We start from the raw sequence: 27,507 nt of genomic DNA, 5'->3' as shown, positions 1-27,507 counted from the left end.
TCCTATAAGTATCTAAATCCATGCTGACTAATCTTCCTCCCTATCAATGTTTCCCTTTTCAATTTTTCAAATAAAGCCTCTAATTTTGAGGATCATTTGGTATCCAGCTTTGAATACCAAAGCCATGATTTTCAGGAAAGCTGAGCAGCCCAACTGAAATCTGCAACAGCCAAACCTCTCGAGGCCAAATTCTGTGAAACTATTTTCAGGTTGCTAAAAACCTAAATAACTGATTTGGTCACCTGTTTTCTCACCAGAACTATCACTAGCTCTGAGAAAGGCCTTTGCAGTTCTGGTTTGGTTTCTCGTTACTCTTTCCTCACTGTTTTACTGCTGGTTTAAAAGTTAATTGAAGTTGGTTAGTGGCCAAATCTATATAACATACTCCGCACCCCTGGCTTATGATTCTAAGATGCCTTTAATTACACATTTCATTAGACTTGAAAATCTGTATTTCTGGTTAGTACTGCTCAGGGACATAGTCTTATTCTAGATTAATGCCAATTTCATTCCAAAGACTGTTTAGCCCACAGTTTATTTATCTCAGAAACGCAGCCACACCCTCAGCTGAGCACAGTGGAAAACCTGGTTTTCTGGTATTCTGGTATTCTGTTCAATACATTTTTTGGCTTTTTAGATCATAAAGATGGTGAGGTTGATGCCACATGCAGTGCCTGCGGAACAAGACTTTGCTTGCAGTGCTGGGATGCAGAGGAAGAAAAGGATTCAAAACTCATCTCGGGCAGCACATCACAAGGCTCCAGCAGAGCTTCTACTCTGAGAAAGGGCCTTCAACACACCCCACACCTCTGCTGCTGGTTACACAAGCACAAGTGAGCCCACCCTATCAACTCCCAGCAGACATTTTCATACTTAGCATGGGTTTGATAGCATTTACAAACAAACTTTCTATTTATCAGTACAATCCTAAGCTCCCCCGGTGTTGTCTGGACCTAGTGCTCCACACAGTGTCGTGAACAAAGTGCAGCACGCTGGAGCTGAGACACTGGAATAACCCAAGACAAACAGCAGCATATTTGGATTATACTTAACATTAAAACAGAATTCATTTTATCCAAATCAATCAATCCAATTTCAGGGAAATCAAACAGATTTAAAAGATTTGGCCTACAATCAAACAGCAGGAATTTGACAGAGCACAAAGTGCAACAACCATCCCACAGGCAAAGCATCCCTTTTCTGCCATCAAAATCACTACTACACACCCAGAAAAGGAAAGGTGGCAAGATCTACTCCATCATATCTCAGGTCTCTCTGAGAGATCACCCTTAAATCCAGCCATCCCCTCCTTCCTAGGGTTAACTGTGTCCTGACAAGGTAAACTGAGCCCAGAGTCACCACCTGCACTTTTCAGAGCTACAGGGTGTGAGCAGCCACAGGTTCCACGCTCTCAGGCATAACAGTCCTTTCTACACAAATCTATAAATTTTCCTGGAAAACTCCATGATTTAAAAGGCCAAGAACCTCTTCACTAAACTAAAGCAATGAGGAACAGAATCTTTAAATAAATAGGATTTTTCTACAGAAAGATTAGCTGTTGTTTTCTGCAGCTGTTTGTTTGGGTTTTTTTTAATCCTTCTTGGTCCTTACCCTGGAAGCCTAGGGAAACACTTCACCAGAATCCTCCAATGAAATTTTACAAGACATTAGGGCAGCCTTCAATTTTTCCTGCATAAAACAGAAAAGCCTCCAATCTTTATAACTGAATGTTTACATTATACAATATACATTTTACATAATACTTCAGTTTATTGACTGGTAGATGCAGTGGGGCACAAAGACTTTCATATGCCCTGAGAAGAGAGGTGAGGCAATTTGCCCCAAACTCAGAAGCTCATTTAAAAAATGTGAAACAACTGTTTTAGAAGAACTATTAATCTGATAGACTGGATTCATCCTGTCCAGCTGTGGTCATGGAAGTCTCAGTGGAAAATAAAAAACAGAGCTGAATGCTCCTCTGATTATACAAGGAGTGATTCACACCAAGTTCCCAACTCTAGCACCTCTGCTCATGATCTACATCACAAAGTTTAACATACAAAAATCAGTCATAATCTGATGAGTAAGGGGAGAAAACAAGCAAAAAAAAAAAAAAAGGCAGCCCAGTGAAGGTCAACAGCCAAGGCCATGGCACAGTAAGAACTGAGGAAAGGGTCAAAACATGGATTAATAGATTTCCATATTTCACTGCAAACATCACTGACTTTTAGCACAGAATGACCAGGAGCACAAGCAGGACTTGCTAATATTTACCACAAACACAGAAGTGCTTGAACACTTGGGGGGAAAGGAGAGAATACAAACACTTTCATTACAATGACCCAGCAATGCAGACTAACTGGTTTTATTAATCAACAAAGTAAAGATCAATATTTGCATACATTTATAAGCAGTTAAGTGCATCTGTTTCTGCATTACAGCCCTCTGCATTGCCTTCTCAGTGAGCTAAAGCCATGAGAAGGGTAACTGCTGACACCACACGAGCTACAGGAGGAGCAAGGTCAGCCCACCACACCCCTTTTCAAAAGGCTTCAGTCCAACACATCCTTTTTTGGTAGGACAGCAAAAAACAAGGATGCTAAGCTACAATTTGCCTAAGGCTCTTAGAAAAGCATTTCAAAAGATAAAGCTCCTCCAGGTCAAGAGCTGAATTGCTGTTCTTTAAGATAGGTTCTAAAAGGAATAATGCCCCAAGTGTTCAACTTCTTTAGCTCCCAGATGTATCTTACTTTTAACATCTGCACAATATAAATAAAAATCATTCTTCATTCCACTAGAAGGTGATTTCATTTTTTTCAAATCAATCACTCGGGGTGCTCAGCCGTTCACAAGTGATTTGAACCTTAAAAGAATGGACCTTTAAGAAGAAAAAGAAAAATCCTGGAACTGAATAGCACATTTCCCACAATAACCTCCCAATTTGGAGATAAGTTATTGTGTAGAGCTAAACAACATGACAGGATCTTTTAAAGATATGACCTGAAGTTAAACCTACAGAAATGAAGAATAGGTCTATTATCTGAATATTATTTTGAGAGATGCATTTTGAATTACAATACATAGGTGCCAAGTAAAAGATCAAATGTATTGCAAGAAATTGTAAATGACAAGAAAACAATTTTTCAGCTGCATCCAAATAACTACTGCATCCACTATACTTATATTTTATTACAGGAATTAGAATTCTCTCTCATTATATTAACAGAAGAAAGGAATGAATGAGGCAAAATATAGCTTGCAATGCCAAAAAAGCTTTTGTCTTGTAAAGATAACTGTAACATCCTGCTTAGTTCTCTTATCTTTTTTCACACAAAGATTTAATAATCCTACATGCTCTGAACAGCACATAACATTGATCCAGGTTCTGTAAATACCCACAGGTGTAACAGAACAGGCTCTCCTGGAGCTGTTTGAAAAATGTGACTCATTGTCTAAGAAAATTTTCCAATTAAGGAAATTAATTTTTTTTTACTTTAAAATATTTTGTTTTCCAATTTTTCATGTTTGAAATTGGAGGAGCATGGCTTTCCTCCACTTGCTCCCAAGCAGAAAAGGTAAAACAACATTACCAAAAAAATAATAAAAAAAACAAACCCAAACATGAGATATTTTAATGCTTATAGTTTTAAACATTAGAATCAAAATTAACAGTTCACTCTCACTGAAAAATAAAAAAAATCAACATGTTTCTTTATCAGAAAAAGCACCTAAAGATTTCACTATCTTTCCTTGAAATACAAGAGGTGGCTGAGCAGCCCAAGTGCTCAGTATTTGGACCAGCTGAGGAGCAAAGTGCAAACCTCCAAGAAGTTATTGTTGCAAACAATACACAAAAAAATAAAACTCAGCTGTGCATTTTGGCTAAAAAGGACAGGAGCAGAAAAAAAATATTATCTCACAAGTGGTATGAAATAAGCATGGATTGCCTTGCCATTTCTGAGGTCTCAAGTATAACTGGAAGCTCTGATAGCAAGTAAGTTGTCCATTAGCTAAAATTGAGGTGTCTTGTCTTTTCCTGTAAGACTTGAGGGAATAACAAAGGAGAAAAAATGAATTGGTCTTAGCACATGGGTGTCAACCACGTCTCTATAATGCAAAAATCCCATAGAGAGCCTTGTTATCTAATCTTTTAGGTCTGAAATCTATCTTCTTAGTTTCAGAGCAGAAACCAGAAATGCTTTTTAGAAATACAGCAGAGCTCCCAGGAAAATGCTTTCCTTTGTGATTGCCATTTTAAATTGCCATTTAAAAGCTGGATAACTGAGATAAGACACAACAGAAAAGAGGGACGGTAGTCTTGTCACTTTTTTGTCTTTGTTATGATAAATGGAGAGATATGGAAGATTTCACTTTTTAAACTGAGTTTAGTACATTTTGCTTTATTTATGCTTTTTTCCTAGTTCATTTTGAAAATATACTTCTCTTGTAGACCCATACTCCAGTTAGGTGGGGAAGAAATCATCACAACATACATCATGTTCACATCCAGTGCACCTCTGAGTTAAACCAGCAAAACCAAAGAACAAATATCAGAACTCTGAAGTTTAGTTTAAGATTTCACAACTTTCTGATGCCTCTAGAGGATCTTTCACCACTCCTTTATACATCACAAAATAATGAAAAAAATAACATTTAAGAATCTCTTCTGTGGATCTATTTGGTAGAAGTGGGAATGAGTATGATGGGGAGAGAGAAGCATAGCAAACACCAAACTGAAAGGAGTAACTTAGCTTAAAATCTAATATACTTGTCATTAAAATTTCAAGATTGAAAACAAATACCAGATACCTTGTCCCCCCATCGTGGGAGACGTGGAGATGGGAAGGAAAATTTCCTATGTTACTATGAAAAGAGCCCACACTTACCATCACTGTAGTCAATGGGTGCATAAGCTCCTAGGAAAAGGGAAGCTGCAAAGCTACTGACCAAAGAGATTCTCTAAAAAAAAAAAAAGTGAGAAATAGTGAGTCACATCAGTACTCACTTCAAAGAAAGGAAGTGGAAAGCAAATAAAATAATTGGAATCAGCAAATGTTAATAGATGCCTAAGGTTAGGCCCAGAAAGCACACAAAAATACATCTAGGATTATTCAGTTCTGACAACCACAGTAATGAAGCACATATCAATCTGAAAGTAACCCCATGATAAAAGCTGTTAAAAGCTCTGCCTTCTGAAACATGCAAAACACAACTAGTATGTTATCATACTGTGTTAGCTTGAATCCACAACTTCAGTCTACTACAGAACCTCATTGTCAAAGAAAAACACTAAGATAAAAAACCACACCAAAAAAAAATAAAAAAAACCACAAAACCAGCTATGTGTTATGACGGGAAATGCTCAGAACCCTGCTCTGCCCCACCCACAGCACAGGTCTGTAAACTTTAGAAGCTCTGGCAAAGCTCTGTGAGCACCTTTAGCACCTGTGCATGACCCCTTGCCTTCCTTCCAGCTGGGACCCCAACCTCCCAGGATTTACTCCCAGGAGCTGGTAATAATCAGCTTTGAACTGAGCCACTGCCTGCAGCTCAGCCTCAGGGCATGCTCCAGCTGCATGAAATCCAGCTGTAGGGCTGGCCAAAAAATGCCCCATATGACACAGGACACTGATCCACCATGAACCCTCCTCCTCTTCACACCTGCTGTGTGAACTACCAGGTTAACCAGCCACCAGCAGGCTTTCTGCATGATCAAGTATTGCCTGATCCCAAGAAGCTGGCACAAAAGCAGACAAATTCCTCATTCTCTGCTGTGACTCACTCAGAAGAAATATGGCTGTCACCCAATAACTAAACAGAATCAAACCTCTACTGGTGGAGTGAGCCAGAAATGACAGGTTTTTATTAATGATCACAAAACTACTGCTCCACAGCATTCAAGAGCAGCCTATAGCCAGAGATCTAAGAGGTGGTTGCAATGGCCAGGAAACTTAATGATGCACTTGCTCTTTGTGCATCTCTCCCCAAGAATACATCACATTGTGCTCAGATAACAAAGGCCTACCTTCTGTGGTGCCCCAGTGGGCACTAGCTGCCTGAAATGGAAGGAAAAAAAAAAAAGGATGAAGTTAAACTGTGAATCAGCCAGCCAGTTTAGCAAGCTGACCTACAGAAGCAAAAACATCCACCTTCCACATGTCATTGAGACTGCCAAGCTGTTAAGTGCTCCTTGAGGGTCCCCAAGAGCAGCTCTGGCAGAGAGAGATTTTGTGCTTGAATGCATCTTGCATAAGCTTTATTGCTAAAAGTTGCCATCAGTTCAAACAGCCCTCAAAACCTGAAATTGGTTTAACCAGTTCTCAGACCCACTTCCCCCTAGTAACATATCTTTCCCTAAATTTAGTCTTAGGCTTATGATCAGACCATATCCATGTTCTGTTTCATCTCATACCTTACTAGTTACAATGAGAATATAAAAGAAAAGAAGGGAAAATAATTAAAAATTAAGCATGCTCCAATAAAATACAGAAGTCAATGCTGCAATTCACTTTCTCATGAAATGAACTGCTTCATACAGGGGTGAAATTAAAAAAAAAACAAACACACAACACAAAAAAAGATTAATGCTACCAAGAACTAAAGTAATGGAAAACCAGGTCTTCCTTACTACCCTTTATAAAAATTGGGTCTATGTTTCTCCTTTTCCAGTCTATGGGAACTTCAGACTGTCACAACTTCTCAAATATGATGGATAGTGGCTTAGCCACTTCATCCACCAGTTCCCTCAGGACCTATGGAAGTATTTCATCAGGTCCTTGCGCAGCTTCCTGTTCCTTAGATGGTCTTGAACTCAATCTTCTCCTACACTGGGTGGTTCTTCTTCATCCCAGTCCCTGCCTTTTCCTGCTGTGACTCGGGTGATGTGGCTGCAGCTCTTGCCAGTGAAAGTCAAGGCAAAAAAGTCCTTGAGTACCTGGCCTTCTTCACAGCCTGGGTAACCAGGCCTCCCACTTCCTTTGGAGAGGGCCTACATTTTTCAAAGTCTTCCTTTTAACACCAACATGCCTATAAACGCTTTTCTTGTTGCCCTTGATGTCCCCGGACAGATTTAATTTTGTCAGGATTTTACCTTTACCTGATCCCTAACTGCTCAGAGAGCCTCTCTGTATTCCTGCCAGGCTACTGCCTTTACTTCCAACCTTCTGAGTTTGTCCAGGAGCAATTTGTTCATCCACACAGGCCTCCCAATGTTTCTACCTGACTTAACCTTAGTTGGGATGCATCTCTTCAGAGCTTGGAGGAGGTGATCCTTGAATAAGAACCAGCTTCGGAGAGCCTGTATGCTTCCATTCCAACACTCCAGCAGGCATCCCACCATGTCTCCACGATGCCAAAAGGATCATAATCCTCTAACTCCTGTTTATCCTCTGTGCCATGTGTGTTTGCCCAGACATTTAATTTGGGCCACCAATGAAGGCGTCTTTACTGGCTGCTGCTGTCCTTCAGGTGCTCTCCTGCTGCCCTGCCATCCCTCTCCAGGCTCTGGGTATCTCATTCTGGCACCAACCTGATAGGAGTGGGATGGATTGAGGTTCTCCTCCCCCAACAACTTCAGTTTAAAGCTCTATTCACCAGCTTGAGAAATAACACTTAAAGTAGAACTGATGTCTGGTTTTTATCTGCCTAACCACTAATAATTTAACAAAACCAAAAATAAAAAAAAAAAATCAATTTTCATCTTAAATTCAAACACAAGAATCAGAATAATCTTTAGCAAAAAGGTCTGTAAAAACATCTGCACAAAATAAATTTTAAAATATTTTCAACCATGTTTTCCAATAAGGGAATTGAAGTTAAGCCAACCTCAGTTTGCTTGTAGACCTCAGGATCCTGGCTGTAAATCTTTGCTATCTGGTTTCCTGTAAAACGCTGAGAAAGAAATGCAAATGCTTAGAAACACAAACCCTAAATGGAGTCAATAATCATTAACTCTGTGTAATGAGTTCAGAACATTGCACTTTGGATATTTAATTTGCCTGATGCATGATGAAAGTCAGTGCACAGCAGGCAATCTGCACTAAACAGGGTATAACACATAGTCTCATTATGAGAATTTTGTTCACCTTTTGAAAAAAAGCCATGTGGAAAAGCATTACTATCCATAATTTACATTTCAGAAATGACAGTTCAATGGAATGAATCACACTTGCTCTGTGCACAGGAACCAGCACAATTCAAATGCTGCCCTCAAATCCTTGAAAAGGTTTAAACTACACAATCTATGTACCTGCCTGTGAGGCAGGTGAATTGAAATTAAAGCAGGAAGTTCCATACTCAAAGCAGAATCTTTACAGGCTAAAAACAGCTGTAAGAATACTTATTTTTCACCCTTGTATTATGTCAGATAATCAAAAAAAAAAACTAACATTGAAACCTTAACACTTAGCAAGTGAAAAACAAACTGTTAGTGGTCTGCAAAGTCTGATTTCAACATCGACCATAAAGCTAGCATGATGATTCAGAAACAGAAACATCAGTTTGGGAGGTTGAAGCCTTATTCTGTTGAACCAAGAGCATGAGTAGCCAGGTGCTGAGCTGCCTGGAGGGCAGATCTGCTCCCACTCCTCAACTCACTGTCACAGTTACAAGGAGGGAAGAGTCAGGAAGAGGAGACAAGTGACAGCATATCTCTGACAGTGTCCCAAGCCACTGAAACACCTCTCTTAGGTCAACAGCTTCTTGTCAGCCTCCAGGGAATATTAAAAGGCCAATCTTTTAATTGCAGAAATAACCTAGAGCATGATCCACAAATAGCTGGATGGATTTACCCTAAGCAAACCTGTAATACCAACTGGGTTTCCACCCCAATAGAAATGTGGCCACACAAGATGCTCCCAGGGAGAAGCAGGCCCTGAGACTTTAAGCATGGCCACCCAACACTGTAATTGGGAACCACTGGCCAAATGCTCCAACTGCCTCCTGCAGCAAGATTTCCAGTGTTTGGCTCATTTCACTGTAAAATTTCTCTATCTTCCTTTGTGAGACTAACACAAAGCACAGTATGGATGGAGTTTCTTCAAAAGCTCTGTCTTTCCTAGTTAATAGCTGGTGATTACCAGCTGCAGCTCCCTGGGATGACAGAATTGTTTCCAGCACAGGATTCTGCTGGGAACTTTCTTCCCATCCATTCCTTACCTCATAGGCCCGGGAACCAGTGACACTTGCCAGGTGCTGGGCTCCCCCCAGGGCTTTCTCCAGTGCTCTGCACTGGGAGGCTGTGCTGGAATCCATCCAGATGGGACTGTTACTGACTGAAAAACAGCCCTGTAATGAAGAACACCCTTTATTAGCAAGTCTGATCTGAGAAGTCCCTGCTGGAGTAATAGAAATACAGCAGCCATAGGAATCAGCTCACAGCTCAGTTCTCTGACCCGCCTTCTGCCCTTCTCTCAGCAATTCCAGAAAGTAGATATTGGGTAGAATGTTGGCCAGTGATGAAAAGTTCAACCCAAACTTTGCATCAGATGGAAGCAACACTCTTTTTTGTGCTGTCCCTTCACAGACCCTGCAGCACATCCTCTGGTAGCCAAAACCTCAGCCCCTTTCAGAACCCCCCTGCAAACCATCAGATTATCTTCCCACAGCCCTGCTAACATATCTCTCCTTAATACATGGTATAACCACCTGGAAATACAACTGTGGCTTAATACACCATTTATTCCTGTATTTCAATGCCATTTCCATGAGTTTTGCACAGATGAGACAGTTACAAAACTAATGATTTAGCATATTTAACACAAAATTTCAACATATTTCTGTCCTTTCTGACACTGAAGTAAGGGAAGAAGGGTCTTCCAGAGGAAAGCTGAGTCCTCCCAATTTTTCTTTTTAAATAAAAGCTTGTCAAGTCCATGTTCAAAGCTCACCAATCACACACAAAAAATGTTGAGTTCAACAAGGTACTTGTTTAGGATTTTAAGTCCACACAATGTGACACATATTTTTGGAGGCAAGTATAAACTGATCTTATTAAATAGATATATTTCTTTATGAAATCACTTGCAAATCATGCAAGGAAACTCAGGTACAGCAGTCCTTTTCACCATATTTTTTTGTTAATATAAATATATTAAAACCAAAATATTTACAGATTGTTTACAAAAATATTACATTTTCTAGAAGAACAAAGAGGCTGTTACTCTGAAACAGAAAGATTCTGGGACACCCACTGGCACCTGTAAGCTTTTAAAGCAGAACACACTATCACTCAGGAGAACATGAAATGTCAAAAGTCCTGCAACAGAAGGAATAACTACTACATTTCACTCATGCTGCAGGAGCTTGCAGCCCAGCCAAAAAGAGGAAGAAAAGCAAAGTGTACAGACCAGAAAAAGGACAGTGTAGCCCTCCCTTCAGAGCCTTTGTACACCTTACCTTTAGTGATTGATGTAAAGGCAGTTCAGCTGATGCATTCTTTAAAATCTGGATGCTTCCTTTTTTCCAGTACACACTCCCATGTTGCTGTAAGAAATACAGAAGCAGGAGTTGGAGATGCCCTCCCAAGCTTCAAAGTTCCTATCCTGATCTTACATTCAAAGGAACAAAAGAACTCTCCCCAAACCAGGACCAAAAATGGTCCATTTCAAATCAAGGGTCTCATATTATTTAAGACAGAGCAAAGCGGACACTAAATCAGAACGCTGTTTGGAATTACAGAATTTTCTAGTAGGGAACATTTATCATATTGCTAATGGCATTAGATATTTATTTGAGGGCTCTTTGAGCTGTAGTCAGGGCTCCACAGTCAAGATTTAGTTCTGTGCTATTTCAGCACAGCCCCCTGATCATCAGTTACAAGCCTGTCCCCCTTGCTGGAGGGGGCAAAATAAAGGGAGTATGGGCACTCTGGAAATCACTCCCTTTTCTCACTTGAGTAAGGTGGAGTTACTGGGCAGTCTCCAACTTGTGCTCCACTGAAGAATTCATAACAGAGCCTTGATACCAGCTCTGATTTTCAGACACTTTGCTCAGACTTTCAACTGCAATCAATGAAACATGGAGATAAAAGCAAGGGTTTTGATTAATTAGTCCCAGATACATCAAGATGAATAACCTAAACCTCACATGTCAGAATTAGCTATTGCTTTGGTGCTGTCCTCACCCTGAATATCATCTGTGAAAAGTTATAAAAGCCTCTGTTGATTCATTGGAGTACAAGGAGGAGACTGGCTAACTGATTAAATGTCAGGGGGGTTTTTACAAATTTTTTTTTAAAAAGGCATTATGCACTACAGGCTAAATCACAGCAGCATTTTTGCCCTTTCTGTATCATTTGGGTTTTGTTGTTTCTGTGCAGATCCCTGTCCAAGCCAACAAAAAACTGCTCAGTGGGATGCTACTGTGCTTTTAGCAAGCTGAGCTCCTTGCTGTTTTTCCTACCCCATTTTCCACAAGTACCTGGATCTGCTGAAATTCAAAACGAACAAAGAATTAAAACACCGTGAAGCCAAGCACTTCTGCACTATGCTGATCTAAACAACTGCACTGCAAACCTCATCCTCCACTCCCACCATCTTCTAGTGATTGCTCCGTATGCTTCAGGTGTCCAGCTTCCCTGAGGGATGCCTGTGGATGCTTATGTAGAAGTTTAGATCTTATTTTATGCTATTACAGTCTTCTGCCATACAACTGTTTAAATTTATCGCTCAACCTTAGTCTCCTTCAAAGGAATACAGTAAAACTGAACTTTTTTGTTTAAACCTACCTGGCCAGCACCAGACATAGCTCTGACTTGAGAGAAGTTAAAGCCTGAAGACTTCATCTTTTCCAAGATCATATCCAGAGCCTGCAACAACAAACAGAATCAAGAACGACAGTAATGAGCTATCAAATTATGCATACTCACAATCTGGAATTAAACAGTAAATTCATGCCATCACGGATAAGAGTTCATAGGCAGATAATGAAAAATTAGTTAATGACTATGGACTTTTCAAAAATCTGCATAAATTAATTTATTAAGTGAGAGTCCACAAAAGAAAACTTGTGTCACACAGGGGAAAAATAAGATCTTTAAAGAAGCTGAATCACAAAGACCCATTCTTTGAATCCTAAATAAGAGGCAAAATTTAAAGAATTCCTGTTCATTAAAAAGCACTTTAAGAGTCCTAGACTCAAAGCAAGATTATCTTTTCTGTCCTTACTTTTGAAATTCTATGAAATCTTAATATGGTACACCCTGCACCCCATCCTACAAGACATTTAGATATCCTCAATACCATTTCCCCCAGTGTCAACAAATTCACAGATTCTTTAGCAGAAGGATAATTCAAGTGATTTTAGCACTTCAAGCACCTAGGCAAATTTTGTTCTTAGCATATTTTCCTGAAATTTAAAACCAAAAATTAATAGAGCCTTAAATAGTTTAATTTAGATCAGCATTTCCCAAACTCTCTTGAAAAATGGACCACTGCAAGACTTCCAAAGAAACATCATATATACCTACATAACCATATTATTGATTTAATAATTACACCAGCCTCTTCATTATGGCTCAAAAACCAACTGCAAGCAAACTTACCAAACCTTTGTCAGCTACTGGGGATCACCAGGGGGGTTTTGCGACCTTTCTAATATTTTAACTACCCAAATCCCTCGTATCCTTACGTAAGTATCATGTACTTACTTACAGAGTACCATGTAAGTATCACAGCACGTGCCACAGCTGAGACAGCCACAACACACAGAGCATCACCACACAATTCCAGAAGGCTTTAAGCATTTGTCCATACACAGCAGCACTTTCCCTCACCAGAAGGCTTCAGCTATCTGCCCATCCAGCACAGCATCCTCCCACTTCAGAAGGCTGCAAGCATCTGCCCTTCTTGCTCTTTAGTCCAACCTTTTATCCCCTCATGTTGATGCATTGCACCTGTGTGCCCTCTGCTCCCTTTGGTGGTTGCTCAGTGCACCTGGGCACTCCATGGCTCATTGCTGTCAGTGCTGCTCACCTGCTTCTCACAGCTGTGCCCACTGGGGATGAGGCTGGGCCCAGCCCCACTCCCAATTTCCACAAACTCTGTGCCTACATGTAAGTATTGCAGAATCTGCACAGAAGTAAGAAAGGCCTTATTTTAAAATAATAATAAAAAAAAAAATTGTACTTCAAAATAAACATCAGTCAAAGTTACTGGGAACCAGTGAATAAATTGCCCTTTCACCACTTACCAGTTGCAATTGGTAAGCAGAGCTTATTCTAAATTAAATAGTTTAAGTAATATGGATGCTACAAAAACACAGATTTAAGCAAAGCAAAGTGACAGCTGCCCCATTTGTGTATGAGGGGGCAAAAAAGAGTCTTTCTTTCAAATGAAGGAAAGAGAGGAAGGAATTTCTCACACACAGAATGCTGTAATAGCAGAGAGTGAAGAAACAAACAAAAAAACCCATCAAAATGTTAGCAATTTCTACTATGTTTGTTGATAGCATTACTATTTGCATACCAAAGACACAGAACAACACTTCAAAGAAAACAGAATGTAAGCAAAAGAACTATGTTGATTTGAGTGATGGGTTCCACTATCGCTCACAATGAACTTTCATTTCTGTAGCAGCAAGGAAAAAGTTGATCCATAAAAAAGTTTGTTCATACCTTGACCCACATAAGCACTGGTGAAGTGACTGTCAGTCTGTCACTGTGAATGGAGACACCTCCTTGAGTCCTACAGAAAAACAGGATTTTCTCTTGATAAATTCAGTATTTTTTTTTTTCCCTGACAAGCAGAGTTCTTCAAGTTTATTAATGAACAAAGAGATTTTGCAATGCTTTTATATTAAGAGCAAGGGCTGGAGTTTGAAACATGAAAAAAGTAAAAGCCACCTCCTAGGAAATGACATGTTTGACACAATTGTAAAATAAGTGATTTTCAAGGAAAGGCCCTGATCCTGAAGTAAGATCTGTGCTAGAATCCATTGCTGATATTGCTCATTGGCTGCATGTGATTCATAATTATTTCTGTCACAATTAGTGACTTGAACCTCAAAGATGAAGTTCAATTCTGCTGTTAAACTTAAACCATCAAGTAAATAAATGTGTTTTACTGAAACTTGTGACTGGAGGATGACACTTGTCAATTCTAGTCTATTGTTTAAGTCAGCAAATACTGTCATCCTACATCTTAACAACTGAATTTCTCTCCAAATGTCTTTTAGATGTTCCCCTCATGCAATTTACATGCTGTTCTGAGAGCATCCCACCCAGTCATGTCCACAAGTCTGAAATGCCAAAAGAAAAAGAATGGTTTATTTATAGGTAATATTTTGGGGTATATTTTCTTAATTTATCTCCTGTTGGGAGCTCTTGTTATATTTACATTCAAGGAAGGCAAGAGCATATACTACCCTTGCAGAGTGGGAAACATGAACGTGGCATGGTTTTTTCTATGCCTCCATAAATATCAAATAGGGCAACAGTCCCCTCACCCCAATCTCCAAAGCTTTAAATTACATTATCCAAGTAAAATATAAAATAGAAAAAGCCTTACTTAAATTCCGGAAGGTCCTTATCAAAATGAACATTATCCTCATAAATGACCCTCAGCTGTTCATCAATAGCAATGACTTTCAACTACAAGATATAAAACAGGAAGTTAACAAAATCTAGCAATAATTGAATAGCACTGACAACTCATTTATAATAATTTAATTCCCACAGATAAAATGAAAAAAAAAAAATCACCCCAATCCATACAACTCATTGAAAGTAGGGCATAATTTTACATTAAACAAGTTATTATGTGAATTTCCAGAATGTTACCTATTCGGCAACATGTGGGTTTCTTTGTTTGTGTTTTCTTTCTCCTGTAATGCACAAGACCGGGCTACAGGCATGTGCTAAAGAACAGCAAACATGTTACCAGGTTCATAGCTTGCATCACAGTAGCCAGGTTTTCCAATTCCTCCAAAGAATACAGTATCTTAGACTAAAGATGTCATACACCTTCTTTTTTTGTCACCTACTTTTTTTTGCCTCATCTTACCAAGGAACCTCACAGACCCTTTAGGGTACCTTGAGCACCTTTCCTGCTCCCCAGATGGTGAGCAAATCAAACTCTGCCCATTTGGCAATGCTCAGAGGACATAAGTGTATTTTGAGCTACAGCAACAGAAAGCAACATCCCCAACTCCATAAAGCTGAGCCTTCTTGTAAGCACGAATTAGAAAGCAACATCCCCAACTCCATAAAGCTGAGCCTTCTTGTAAGCACGAATTAGAAGGGTACTGCAACCTTTCCTCATCTATCTTCACTTAAGTTCACCTAGTTCTGAAGAAAGACAGTAAGAGCTGAGAAGAAAAGCAAGAAGGAAGCTCACATTCTGTGCCCATTTCAACCTGGGGGAGAGCGCAAACTGCTGCTAAAGGAACCGATTAAAAAAAAAAAAAAAAAAAAAAACTACGAAGACTGTCATCTCAAGGACCTGCATTCAAATAACAAGGCCATCCCCATTTTTACCATAGTAGTGTAGAGCCATTATCTATGCCCTGGCACAACTCATTACCAACCTGCACTAGCTTAAAAATGGCTCTGACCCACTGCAGCTTAATTGGCTCTCTGCTTGCAGCATGTCCCCATAAAAACACTTGATCAACCTAACCTGGATGTGTCTTTTCAAGCTCCCAAACTTCAGCACAACCATAATGGTGATTTATGCTCAAACACCTATTTTTAACGTGTTCAGGCCTCTGCACGACTTGGGCAGAGTTTCTATTTGCAGTGCAGCAACACCCGACTGTGCCGACAAATCAGAATTTCAAGCGGAAACCAGAACATCGAGGTTCAGAGTTTTGATTCATACAAAGACACTGGGAAGCTGGGTTTGGGTGCAAATCCCAGCTCCTACAGCAGCAGGCAGAGGGGTCTACATGCAGCCTGCATATAAAGGACCACAGCACTCCTCCAGGACTTAACCCATCCCTAGCAGGATGGGGAAACAGGACACATTCGGACATACAACACATTGCTTCAGATGGGGCAAACACAAAGGGATGAAGGTGAAGGGGATATGAGAACAACCAGGTACATGCACTGTATGCAGGCCATGGACATCTTAAAACACACAAATCACTCGGAATTATCACGGCCATAAGCTAAAACACAGGAAGTTCTGCTTCAAAATGAGGAAGAACTTTGTTGCATTGACTGTGGCCAAGCACTGGAACAGGATGCTCAGGGAGGACATGGATTCTCCCTCTCTGGAGACATTCCAAACCCACCTGGATATATTCCTTTGCCCGGGTGACTCTGTCTTGGCAGGAGGTTTGAACTGGATGATCTCCAGAGGTCCCATCCACAGACTCACAGAATCGGTCAGGCTGGAGGGACCATAGTGGATCATCCGGTCCAACCTCCCTGCTTTAGGAGGTTCGTCCATAAGCACATTGCGCACGATGCCGTGTAGACATCTATTGACTGTCTCCAGTGACGGAGTCTCCACAACCTCTCGGGGCAGCCCAGCCCTAAGGACTGTGTGATTCCGTGAATAATTTGGCATCAGCCGTGTCGGGCTGCAGCGGGTGCGAGCCCCGGGCAGGGAGCACCGCCCCGCTCCCCGCAGCCCCGGCCGGGCCCGGGGACCGCGAGCAGCCCCGCAGGGCAAACCAAACCCGCCTGGGGAAGGACGAGAGCGGGGACGGAAGGCGCGGGGAGGGGACGGAAGCGGCGACAGAGGGAAGGCCTGGCCCCGATCTGGCTCGGCGGCCGCGGTGGCGGCGGGGAGCGCTGATTTCATCCCCCGCATCCCTCCGGGGCAGCCCCCGCTGCCCGCAGCCCGGGCCCGCGTTCGGAGCCGTCCCGGGCAGCGCAGCCCCGCAGCAGCCGGGGCAGCCCCGGCCCCGCCGCCGGCCGAGGGACGGGAGGGCAGGGCAGGGGCGGGGGAGGCGGCGCGGTACCTGCTGCGTGCTGAAATCCCAGCCCAGGTAGCAGGGAGCGGCCATGGCACGGCACGGCCCCGGTCCTCCGCCGGGAGCGGGGCAGGCACCGGGAAGGGGGCGGCTCTGCTGGCCCGGCCTCCCCGGGCAGGAGCCGCCGGCCCGGCCCCGCGGAGCGGCAGCACCGCGGTTAATGAGTGCTCAGGGGGCAGGGAGCGCGACGAGCGCTCCATCCCTCGCACGGAGGAGCCGGGCAGAGCTCGGGGGGTGATGAGGTGGTGGATCGAGGCCGTGGTGGGGTGATGCTGCGGTGGGATTGTCCCGAACACGGGCTCGTTCCTCTCTGCGTAGCCCCGATTCACACACCGGGGCGAGGTGATGCTGTCCCTTCATTCCAGACTGCGCATAGCAGGGAGCTGGGTGGTAACCCACAAAAGGCTGGCGAGCAGGTCATCAAAGCTTTACACTGTTCGTACATTATAACAAAGGCGTCAGCTTTTATTGGTTGCAACCTACATGACTTGTCCCGCATTTGAGTCCGTTTTGAGTAGTTGGTCCACGAGCTGATGGTCGAGATTACTTAATGCTGTAATCACTTTTCCCCCAGTTACTGCTCAGTTCTGCTGAATTCACTCTTGGTGGCTCTTGTCCAGCCCATTCATCTTGGGACTGTCTTCCCTTTTCCTTAAAACAACAGATTAGCCAAGCGTACGGAATTCACAATGCAGTTGCTTAATCCTAACTGTCCGCTACTGGTTAGCAACTAAAAAAAAAAAAAAAAAAAAAAAAAAAACACCTGCAAAGTTTGGCACAGACCCTTGTTCAAATCTTGAGGGACTTGGGATCAGGATGACGGGACGGTGGGATGATGTGATGGTGGGTCACACTGTGCCAGGGTGGTGCATGGGGCAGCTGAGCATGGATAACCAGCACCCATACACAGGGATCCCCAGGGCCAGCACCCAGGCCAGTGAGAGAACACCAGAGCTGCCATGCAGGAGCCACCCAGGGTCCGAAACTAAATCAAAATGAGCAACCAAAGAATTAATTAAACAGACACAAAGAATTAATTAAATTTTAATAACCTGTTACTGCAATTATTATCCCAGAGCCCTGTTGTGGTATCACACTCCAATCAGCACAAACACACACAGCATTCCATTAAAAACCCCACTATTGTTACTTTGGCTGAATTATTGTTTTCTAGTTTCCCTTTTTTCACTTGGGAGGGTTGGGAAGGTTTTAGGGGTTTGCATTATCTGCCTGTGACAAGAAAAGTGTCCTTAATCAAAAGAAGACTCATCTAAAATACACTTCCATTCTGCAATCAAGGCAGTATCTCAGCAGAGCCTTAATGAAGTCAAATATGTTTTGCATGCTCAGGATCTTAAACTATTTTTACAGTACAACACTTAATTTGAGTTAGTTCAGCTGGTCAGGGCATGGTGCCAATGATGCCAAGGTTGTGGCTTTGATCCCTGTATGGGCCATTCAGGTAAGAGTTGGACTTGATGATCCATGTGAGTCTCTTCCAACTCAGAATATTCTAACTATAAAATACTATGAAATTTTGTCATAGACTGAGCATTTAAAAATATATCCAGTGATTTCTCAAAGCCTTAACACCCACAGGTTTATACTTTCAGTATTTCTAGTTATTGTTATAAAGAACAACCTTTAGAACAATGGCCACCAGGAAGTGGTGGAATTTGCCTGCTCCTGAAGAGCTCATGCTGGATTAACCTGTCCTGAAGAAAGGTCTCACTTAACCAGAGGCTGTGAAGGAAATAATGTTTTTGAAATGTTACCAAGAACTGTTTCCTCGGTGTAATTTATACCAGAAAACAAAGGATCAAATAACACACAGAGGCTGGGTTTTTTATTAATGCAGAATGTGGCTGGTGAGCCAGAGAGGAGAGGTTTGCTCAGCCCTTTCATTGGCTGCACAGTCCCTGTAAACAATGACAGAGTCAAAGGCTGAGGCTTGAAGCACTGCAATTTTAAAAGATTTGATAAAAACAACAAGAAATGGAAGTCTGTAAGTCTGAATGTAAGAAAGATGAATGACTTCTGAAAAGGAGAAATTAGTAGATTTTAATTTTTTTAAGGAGGTATTGGCTAGCAGAAAGGGAACCAGAGTTTATAAATTAAAAAAAAGAAATCTTGTGAGGATGTAAGAATCAGTTGTATTCTTCAGCAATCAGGTCAGAATACTCTCAAAAAACAAGAAATTACTTGACTTAAACAGCACAGAAAAGCTGGGACTGGAATAACCTCCCTTGTATTATCAATCTCCTTAATTAGGAATAAAGAGCCAAGTCAAGCCAGGAAGAGAATCCACTGAAGGACAAAGTGGAAATGTTATTGTTGCTACTTTCACTGTTCATGTTTCTCAAAAGAAATGAAGGATGTTTGTGGAGTCAATGCCTCACCCAGTTACGCTGTTGCCCATCTTTTCATCAAGGCAGTGTTGTCTCAAATTTATTGTTTGAGTATGGAATGTGCATGGCTGCTGTTCTTTCTGGACTCAAATTCATGCTTAGAGATACTGCCATAGTCTCCAAAAATGTTTCCTGAAAGCAAAGAAGGTTTAGCTGTGCATTTATCAGTGAAGTTGCATTCATGTACTGGTGAGCTTTTAGCACTGACAAATCCAGAATTTCCAGAGGGGATGGACAAAATGCCGTTTATAATTGAAATGTCACCACTGCAGATAAACAGCTCGAGGCAAAGCACAGATTAATCACTCAAGACACATGGAGCAGAGTAAAGGGAAAAGCAAGTATATTCCCCTTTTCCTATTAACTAGTTTCTGACCTGATGGAGAAGCAATACTTCCATGCTTTCCTAGGCCCCTGGCTGTTTAGAGAAGTTACAGCTAGGATGCCAATTAAAGCTATTTTTTCTTACCTCACCGTCACTTAACTGCAACTGCACATTTATATCAATTCATTGCAAAATGTAAATTAACTGTATTCCACATTCCTACATACTGAGATTTTTCATTTTTTATTCTCACTTCCAGTACCAAAACCTGCCTCTGATCTCAGCTGTGCCCTGATGTGAACTTAGATTTAACGGCCCTCTTCAGCTTTGCACAGGGGAACTCCTTCGAAAACCATGATAGCTTAAATTCCAGGCTTCATTATCATCACATCATCTGAGACATGCCAAGCTAGAGAGCAGATAGACCAGACCTTTGCTCTAAATTAGGGTGACTGTATTGACAGCAGTCCAGCTAACCTGATTTATACCAGCTACATAATTTAATGGGATGTGGAAGGACTGACACCCCCACAGGAAACCCATGGGCAACTACAAAGCTAACAATCCTCCTGCTCCCAGAAGTAGATTTTGGACACCTAACTAGTTATTTTAAGTAGCAGGCAGCCAAGTGTTTCTAAGGCCCAAGCAGGTATTCCACATTGCATAGGTGGGCCCAGCAGAAGCAGTGGGACAGGTAAGAGTCACTGCAAATAAAGTCTTAAGTTACAAACATGCAATAAACCACAGCAGCCCCTGTTAGTACAAGCATTGTTAAGCCTGCCGGCACAATTTTTCTTTACCCAGTAAGAAATCTTGTAGCTCTTTAATTAGCCTCAGAAACATTAAAAATAGTAAGCTGGGTCAGATGCAATCCAACCTTTTTGCCAAGTAACCTTGGTCACGTGCACTGCTGCTAATGAGGGAGGAGATGTTTACGGTGTTAAGCTCCAAGTAACACAACAGTAACACATTAATACATCACCTTAAAAAAAGAAATAGTCTCAGCCTGAGCACCGGACCTACCTGCTAGAACAATATCTGAACAATGGCAGTGCCCTAAAGGCCGTTCCCTTTCTACTTGGCATTGTAAGTACTCTTATCACAAAATCTCCAGCAATGTTTAACCAAGTACTGAAAATATCAAATACCACAGTACCAGAAATTAAAAGATGAAGTTTCTGTTCTTTTTATTGAGATGGCATTATAATACCAAAAGTGTTTTTCTTTCCCTAAATATGTGCTTATCTGTTGAAGTTATTTTTGCACATGATCTTGTGGTAACCACTATGTTTGTCCATACCTCCAAATGCAGTGGAAAATCTTCACTCTGTGAGAATAAGAATGTGATGTTTAAATGGATTGAGGTGGCTGTTTTTGTACTGACTGTGCCGTGAGCACGTGAGTGTGAGGAAGAACTTTGCTGCTGTGCTGGCTGCCCGGCGTGGTTGTGGAGCTGTGGCGTCTCCCTCACTGGAGACATTCCAGGACCATCTGAACACAATTCTATGCAATGTGCCCTAGGACAACCCCTGACCAGGGATGTTGGCCCAGATGACCCACTGTGGTCCCTTCCAACCTGACCCACCCTGTGATTCCATAAAGGCACATACAAAGATCCAGCGAGATCCCTGTGAATGAGTTCCACAAGAGGAAGCCCAAAGCACAGTTGTTGCATAGACACTAAAAATGTAGATTATTTAAGTACAGTAATTACTCCACAAACTTACTGGCTGAGTTAATTTTTTGAGATGTGCATATTCAATATGCCAGGTGTGGTACTGCATTAACCAGTTAAGGCCCTTTACAGAGAACTCATGAGGAATTGGTGCAGGACTCCATACAAAAGCACACACAAGCACACAAATAATGGGTACAAGAAAAGAGTTTAAATGATGGCTCAACTACACAATCTCAACTATACCATCATTTTTGTGGGTATTGGTCAGTTCGCAGCTTTTATTTGATCATGTACATAAAATCCTCCAATTTCACTTCTATTGAAACCAGCAGAAGATGTTTTGACTTCAGTGGGTACTGAATCAGGCGCTGTGGAGTTTTATCTGGTTTTATATACTCTAGTTTATATACTCTAGCTTTACAGTTGTAATTTCCTTGACTCAATTAGGCTACCAGTGATTATGAAGTGCAGTACAAAGTCCTCATGAGATTTCTGCATGGAAATGAAGGATGTTTCTGAATAACAAATCATTTTTAGGACACTTTCTTCCTCTGCACAGACTTCAAGTCCATGTTCATTCTCACAATAGAAACAGTACTTAACCATCCTCTTTGGAGCACTATCCTAACTACAGCTATTTGCAAGGCTTATTAAAGCTAACTTATGCACCCAGCAGATTTTCTTGAAGATGAATACCAAAGTGGTTTGTGTTCTAGTGCTCAAAAGCAAATATCTCAGAAGCAAGATGGTGTCATCCAGATAAAACTTTTCATTAACAACACATTAACCAGTTCTTTCACGCTGTACTTGATTCTTATCAAACTTCACTTACAGATAAGTACATCTCATTGATTAAAAGCAATCAAAGATAAACTCATTCCTATTCAAACAATTCCTGAATTGGACACTAATAAGGGACAAACCTTGCTCTTTTCAGCACCATCCAGGATTGACCCAAAATCTTGCAATCAAGAGTGAGTCAAAACCCTGTAGTTTTTAGTTGGAAAAATCAAGGCAGATTTTTAGGTGGAAAAGTTACATAGCTTATACAATTTGTTTTAAACTCTTAAAATTCCCACAGAATTCCTGTATGCCTGTTATGTCTCCTGGGAGAACAAATAACCACAGGCTGTTGTCACCTCCCAGACCTGTAGCCTTCATAACTCCATGGATAGGAAACAGTCAGAAAAGTATTTGGAACAGAAGAGAAGGGGGCCAGGGGAACTGTGAGGGAAGGTGTGAAAAGTGAATTTGTTTAAAATCTCTAACTGGTAAATATGTTCCGTTTCTTCTTAGACTTGCCTCTGCACATTGTCACTTCTAAAAGGGAATTTCAGGAGTTCCTGGTGGGCAGGGATAGCAGAGTTATAAAATGAACAGTTCCTGACCCTCAGGTTTGGAGGCTGGTTGTTTGCCCAGGAGAGATTCCAGTCCTATCAATGAGACAACCAACAGAGGGAGCAGCTTTCTAACAAAGCACTTTTCAGCATTTTAGTTTACTTTTTGTAGCAACTAACACTCCAAAGGAATATTATTTAATCCCCAGCAAGTCAAGACAGACAAACTTTTTTAAATTTTTAAATGCTGCTTATGTCAGGCACAAAAAAACACATACAGAACATCTGCTGCATTTAGCTCCTCAAGAGCAGCACTGAATTTGACATGAAGGAACACAGTAACTTCTGTTTGACCATATTTGCCATCCACAAAAAGAGAAAAAAACTAAATAATGTGGTTCTGCAAAGGAGACTGGATAGCACCAAGCTCCTGACACCTGCAAAGCCAGATGAGTGAGTACTAAATCATAGAATCACAGGATACCAGGTTGGAAGGGACCTCAAGGATCAGCTGGTCTAACCTTTCTTGACAAAAGCATGTAAAGCACAAGATATTTGGTATGAAACCCTCAGTGCTGACTTGGTGTGTTTGATTTAAGCCTTTAGAGAAACCCAGGCAGAGTGCAGGATCAGAGATATTTGGTACATGACTACCTATACACACTACCTAATTATATTTATCTAAAGACACAAGGAATAAAATGGGTATTTAGAATCCTGTCAAGGAAATGTTAAGAGGGACTACATGCAACCCAAGCTCACCAAACATGCAGAGGGACCTGAAGGGCAGCTGGTCCCTTCCTTTGACATGCTTGAACCCTTTAGGTCTGAAAGCACAGGAAAGATCAGATCAGAGGAAACATCTCAAGATCATTTTGAAAACTTGCATCATAGGATCCTTCACCCCATTAGCAAGGACACACAGAGAGCACCAGAAATAATCTTGCACCATCAGAAAGTCCTGTGCTCTACTCACAACATGCCGTAGCTGGGGCATGCTTTAAGGTTATGCTTTCAAACAATAGAAATGTGTGTGCTCTTATCAAAAATCTCACTAAGAAGTAAACAATTACTATTGATTCTACCAATACTGCCTGAAATCCAAATAATAGCAGCCACCTTGTTTCTATCTTTCTTTGTGCTATTACATTTTCTAACAATAAAATACTCACTTTCTTACACTTCAAGACTGCACTTCAATAAAAATTTTAAAAGCACTATAGAAAGCTAGAGAAAGGGGATTATCACAGTAACTTTGATTTTCCTTCTCAGTGCCAGTTAAAATCTACAGACATTTGTATTCTGCCTTTTTAACCTCCATGAACAGTGCTGAACATGTCTATAATTCAGCACACGAATATGATGAATAATATACCTCTAGTCTCAGGTGTGCAGTAAAACCCAGTGTTACAGGAAGTGCATTCAGTCAGTTAACCATTATGAGCATTTTTAATTATCTTTAAATCAACAATTATTCCTAAAAGGTCCTCCAAACAATTTTTAATAAAAAGCTAATTTACTACACACAAATTAATTAGTTTGAGATAAAATTAGTGGCACCTTTTTAAATGAGATTTTGCAACCAAGGTCAAGGGCAGTAAACATCTTCAGGTTCTAAAAGACACAGCTTTTGGACTATGAAGCAGTCTCAATTTAATTTTTTTTTTTTTTTTTTTTTGCCTCAAGGAAATTAAGAATTGGTTCCATTGTGACCAAAGAAAAGACTTAAGGGAAATAGGGCACTTCAGACTTCAGTGGATAATCAAGTGAAAACCACTCAGATGATGTTTTGATCAGGAATTTGTTCAATTAAAAAAGAAAAAGTTTTGACACAAACCTAATCATGGCAATAAATTTTCAGAACCTGTGATGCTGTTCAGAGATACATGTGCCAGTGCTAGAAAATGTCTTGGCTGCTGATACTCCTCTGCAACCTAGAGCAACCCCAATGGAGATCTCTAACGTGAAAGTCTCAGGAAAACACAGTCATGCCACTCCAATAGTGCCACCTGCTGCATACTGGGAAAGTGCACAGCTCTGGAGCTCCAGGTAACTCGATTTATAGACTGATTGACTGATTTAAAAAGAAATCACGTGGTGTGCATGTATGATCATGCACACTACGTTATTTTTATTTATTAGTAAACAGGCAATATCTAAAAGGAAGTTGTTCCACTATGATGTGAGGACAGAACCTGTGGGTAATCTGTTTTCAAGTTTATCCCAGTGGCATAACAAGGATTAGCTAAATCAGCTCACTACACATCAAAGTCACAATTAACCTCATGTACTTTCTGATGTCATGGAGATTAGAGCTGCAATTTATTTTATTAATCATATCCTGGTTGCAAATTATTCACAAAAAACACACACGTGTGTGTATACATATATGTGTGTGTGTGTATATATACAGACACAGAGACATGCCTTGATGGCAAAGTGGACCCGCACAAACACACACACACACAAACTCATACACACCTCCAGAGACTGATCCAATCACATCTCAATTCCTGTGTGCAGTTTTGGGCCGGTCACGACAAGGAAGACATTGCTGGAGTGTGTCCAGAGAAGAGCAACTGAGCTGGGAATGGGCCTGAAGTCTGATGAGGGGCAGCTGATGGAGCTGTGGGGGCTCAGTCTGGAGAAAAAGAGGCTCAGGGGGGACCTTCTCACTCTCTACAGCTCCTGACAGGAGGTCGTAGTCAGGTGGGGGTTGGTCTCTTCTCCTGGGTACCAAGTGGCAGAATGAGAGGAAATGGCCTCACTTTGCACCAGGAGAGGTTCAGATTGGATTGTAGGAACATTTTTTCATGGAAAGGGTTACAATGCCCTTGGGGAATGGCACCTGAGAACATGGTTTGATGGTGAACATGGTGGTGCTGGGTTGACTTGCTGATCTTAAAGGTTTCTTCCAGCCTTAACAATTCTATGCAGACTCTGTTCACAAGTTTTCCCTGAGAAGCAAACTGCAGTGTATATGGGATTGGCTGAGCTAATCCTGTTTGCAGTTCCTCCTCTCTGCTGTACCACCTGGACCCATTCCCTTTGTCTCACTGGCCATCTGGCTCCTTTACCTGCTTTGTGGTTTTGTTGCTTACCCGTGGAACTGCTTGGGAGGGGACTGACTTGTATAAACCATTCACATGACTACGTGTGATGGCTTTTCTGTGATCCTGAGGGAAGGGTGCAGCACAAATAATTAATAATAATTTCTCATCAGATACAAACTCATTACATGTTAAATGCTCTTCTAATGAGAAGTGAAGCTCACATCTCTGAAGACAGAGCCTGTGTTTCTGGTTTAAGGATGCTATCCCAGTAATTCCTCCTGCCACACACAGGCAGGCTGCACAAGTCACTTTTACAGGAGGTCATCAGAGAGTCAAACAGTGTGACTGGAATTTTAAAAAGGTTGGGTAACTTTTATGACCATTAATAATGTTTGTATTGAATGCCAGCTCAAACTGTAATGAGGTTAATTAAATCTCCTGTCCCAATGTATAAGCCAACTGCCTGAAGGTCCAGAGGCAAACTCCATGTGACAACAACTCAGAACACTGGACGATCAAGGCAATTGAGGCACTGCTTGCTAGAGAGCACCAGGTGTTTGTCACTGCTGAAGGCAAAGTATCAAAGTAGATCTAACAAAGCCATGCTACATCAGAACAATTCTAACATGACATGTGCTTTTTCTGAGGTAGAGAGAAGCCAGCTTCAAGAGTATCCACAGCGTCTGACAGGGTATTGTATTTACTGTTCTCTCCCTGGCTAAGGCAGGGAAGGACTACAGCTGAGGTAGGCAACACAACTGTAAGACACAAGCATATTGGGAAGGCAGGAGTAATTATTAACAAGTCAGCTACAGCAGACTTACACATATGAGACTGCTGAGACTTCCCAGAACTCTGTGCACTGCATATCTCGAGTCTTGTCACCTGCAGGCACAGAACTTCCAAGAGGATTCCCAAGATGTGCAGTATTTCAGCCTGATTCAGTCAATCATTTATGTGCAACCCAAGGAACCAGCAGGAGCAAGTGAACTGTCGGAGCTCGGGCAGCTGGGAAGTGCAAGCGTGTTGAACAGTCTCAGCAAAGAGAACGGCTGCAACATTTACAGCTCCTGCCAAAAGCCTCCTCTGAAATCACCCACTGCAGCACTTTGGGCACATCAGCAGATTTCTGCTACAAAATGCATGCCAGCCTGCAACAAACTGAACTTTTACCCTTTCCCAAATAGGAAAGGGCCCAGAATTTCTGAAGCTGCAAGGAGGCTTGGGTTGTATGTCTCACCATGAGGATATTCTGTAATATCTAAAACTTAGTCAAAACCTTGACTAAAACTTGAAATAGCAAAGTAGTCCTAGTTACACAGATCAACCTGCTAAGGGTTTACTACTTTTACTAGCTACAGAAGATCATGACTACATAATCTTTAATATATTTAGAACTTTTAAAATAAATGAATACAACCTCTGCTCATTTCTGTTCTTGTTTAAATGGTCTTAGTAAATGGCATCTTTTTCTTATAAGAACATATTGTTTTATAAGAACATATTGTTGCTTCCCAACTACCCCCACTATTTTGTTAGGAAACAAAACTTGGAATTTATTACTCAGTTTCCTGATACCATGTAGCAACACACCTTCCTTACCAGAGTGCAACACATCTTCCTGTTCCTACCCTGTGTGCGCTAAGGAAATGTAACCATTTCAACTACACAGATGTAGCTGTTGCAGCACAACTGATTTTTATAGAGAGGATTTAACATCCTGCCTGGTGAAGAGAAGGTTGTGTGGAGACCTCATTGCAACCTTCCAGTATCTGAAGGGAGCCTA

General features: G+C 41.4%; 1 protein-coding gene and 1 long non-coding RNA gene across 2 annotated transcripts in view; one reads left to right on the top strand and one right to left on the bottom strand.

Moving 5' to 3' along the window:
• Positions 1–17,268, bottom strand: part of XYLB (xylulokinase) — an 82,664-nt gene extending 65,396 nt beyond the window's left edge. The window contains 9 exon segments of the mRNA XM_068175188.1: positions 4,887–4,959; positions 7,825–7,890; positions 9,157–9,285; positions 10,396–10,482; positions 11,726–11,806; positions 13,613–13,682; positions 14,505–14,587; positions 16,909–16,986; positions 16,989–17,268. Coding sequence (XP_068031289.1) covers positions 4,887–4,959; positions 7,825–7,890; positions 9,157–9,285; positions 10,396–10,482; positions 11,726–11,806; positions 13,613–13,682; positions 14,505–14,587; positions 16,909–16,986; positions 16,989–17,120 — 799 coding nt within the window. The 5' untranslated portion in view covers positions 17,121–17,268.
• Positions 17,269–24,981: 7,713 nt separating this feature from the next.
• Positions 24,982–27,046, top strand: LOC137463795 (uncharacterized). Its single transcript, XR_010993975.1, has 3 exons — positions 24,982–26,082; positions 26,177–26,274; positions 26,373–27,046. It is a non-coding gene; the product is annotated as an uncharacterized lncRNA (long non-coding RNA).
• Positions 27,047–27,507: the final 461 nt, after the last annotated feature.

The sequence above is a fragment of the Anomalospiza imberbis genome, chromosome 1 (assembly GCF_031753505.1).
Source record: "Anomalospiza imberbis isolate Cuckoo-Finch-1a 21T00152 chromosome 1, ASM3175350v1, whole genome shotgun sequence".
Taxonomy (NCBI): Eukaryota; Metazoa; Chordata; class Aves; order Passeriformes; family Viduidae; genus Anomalospiza; species Anomalospiza imberbis.
This window is presented reverse-complemented; position numbering and strand designations above follow the sequence as displayed.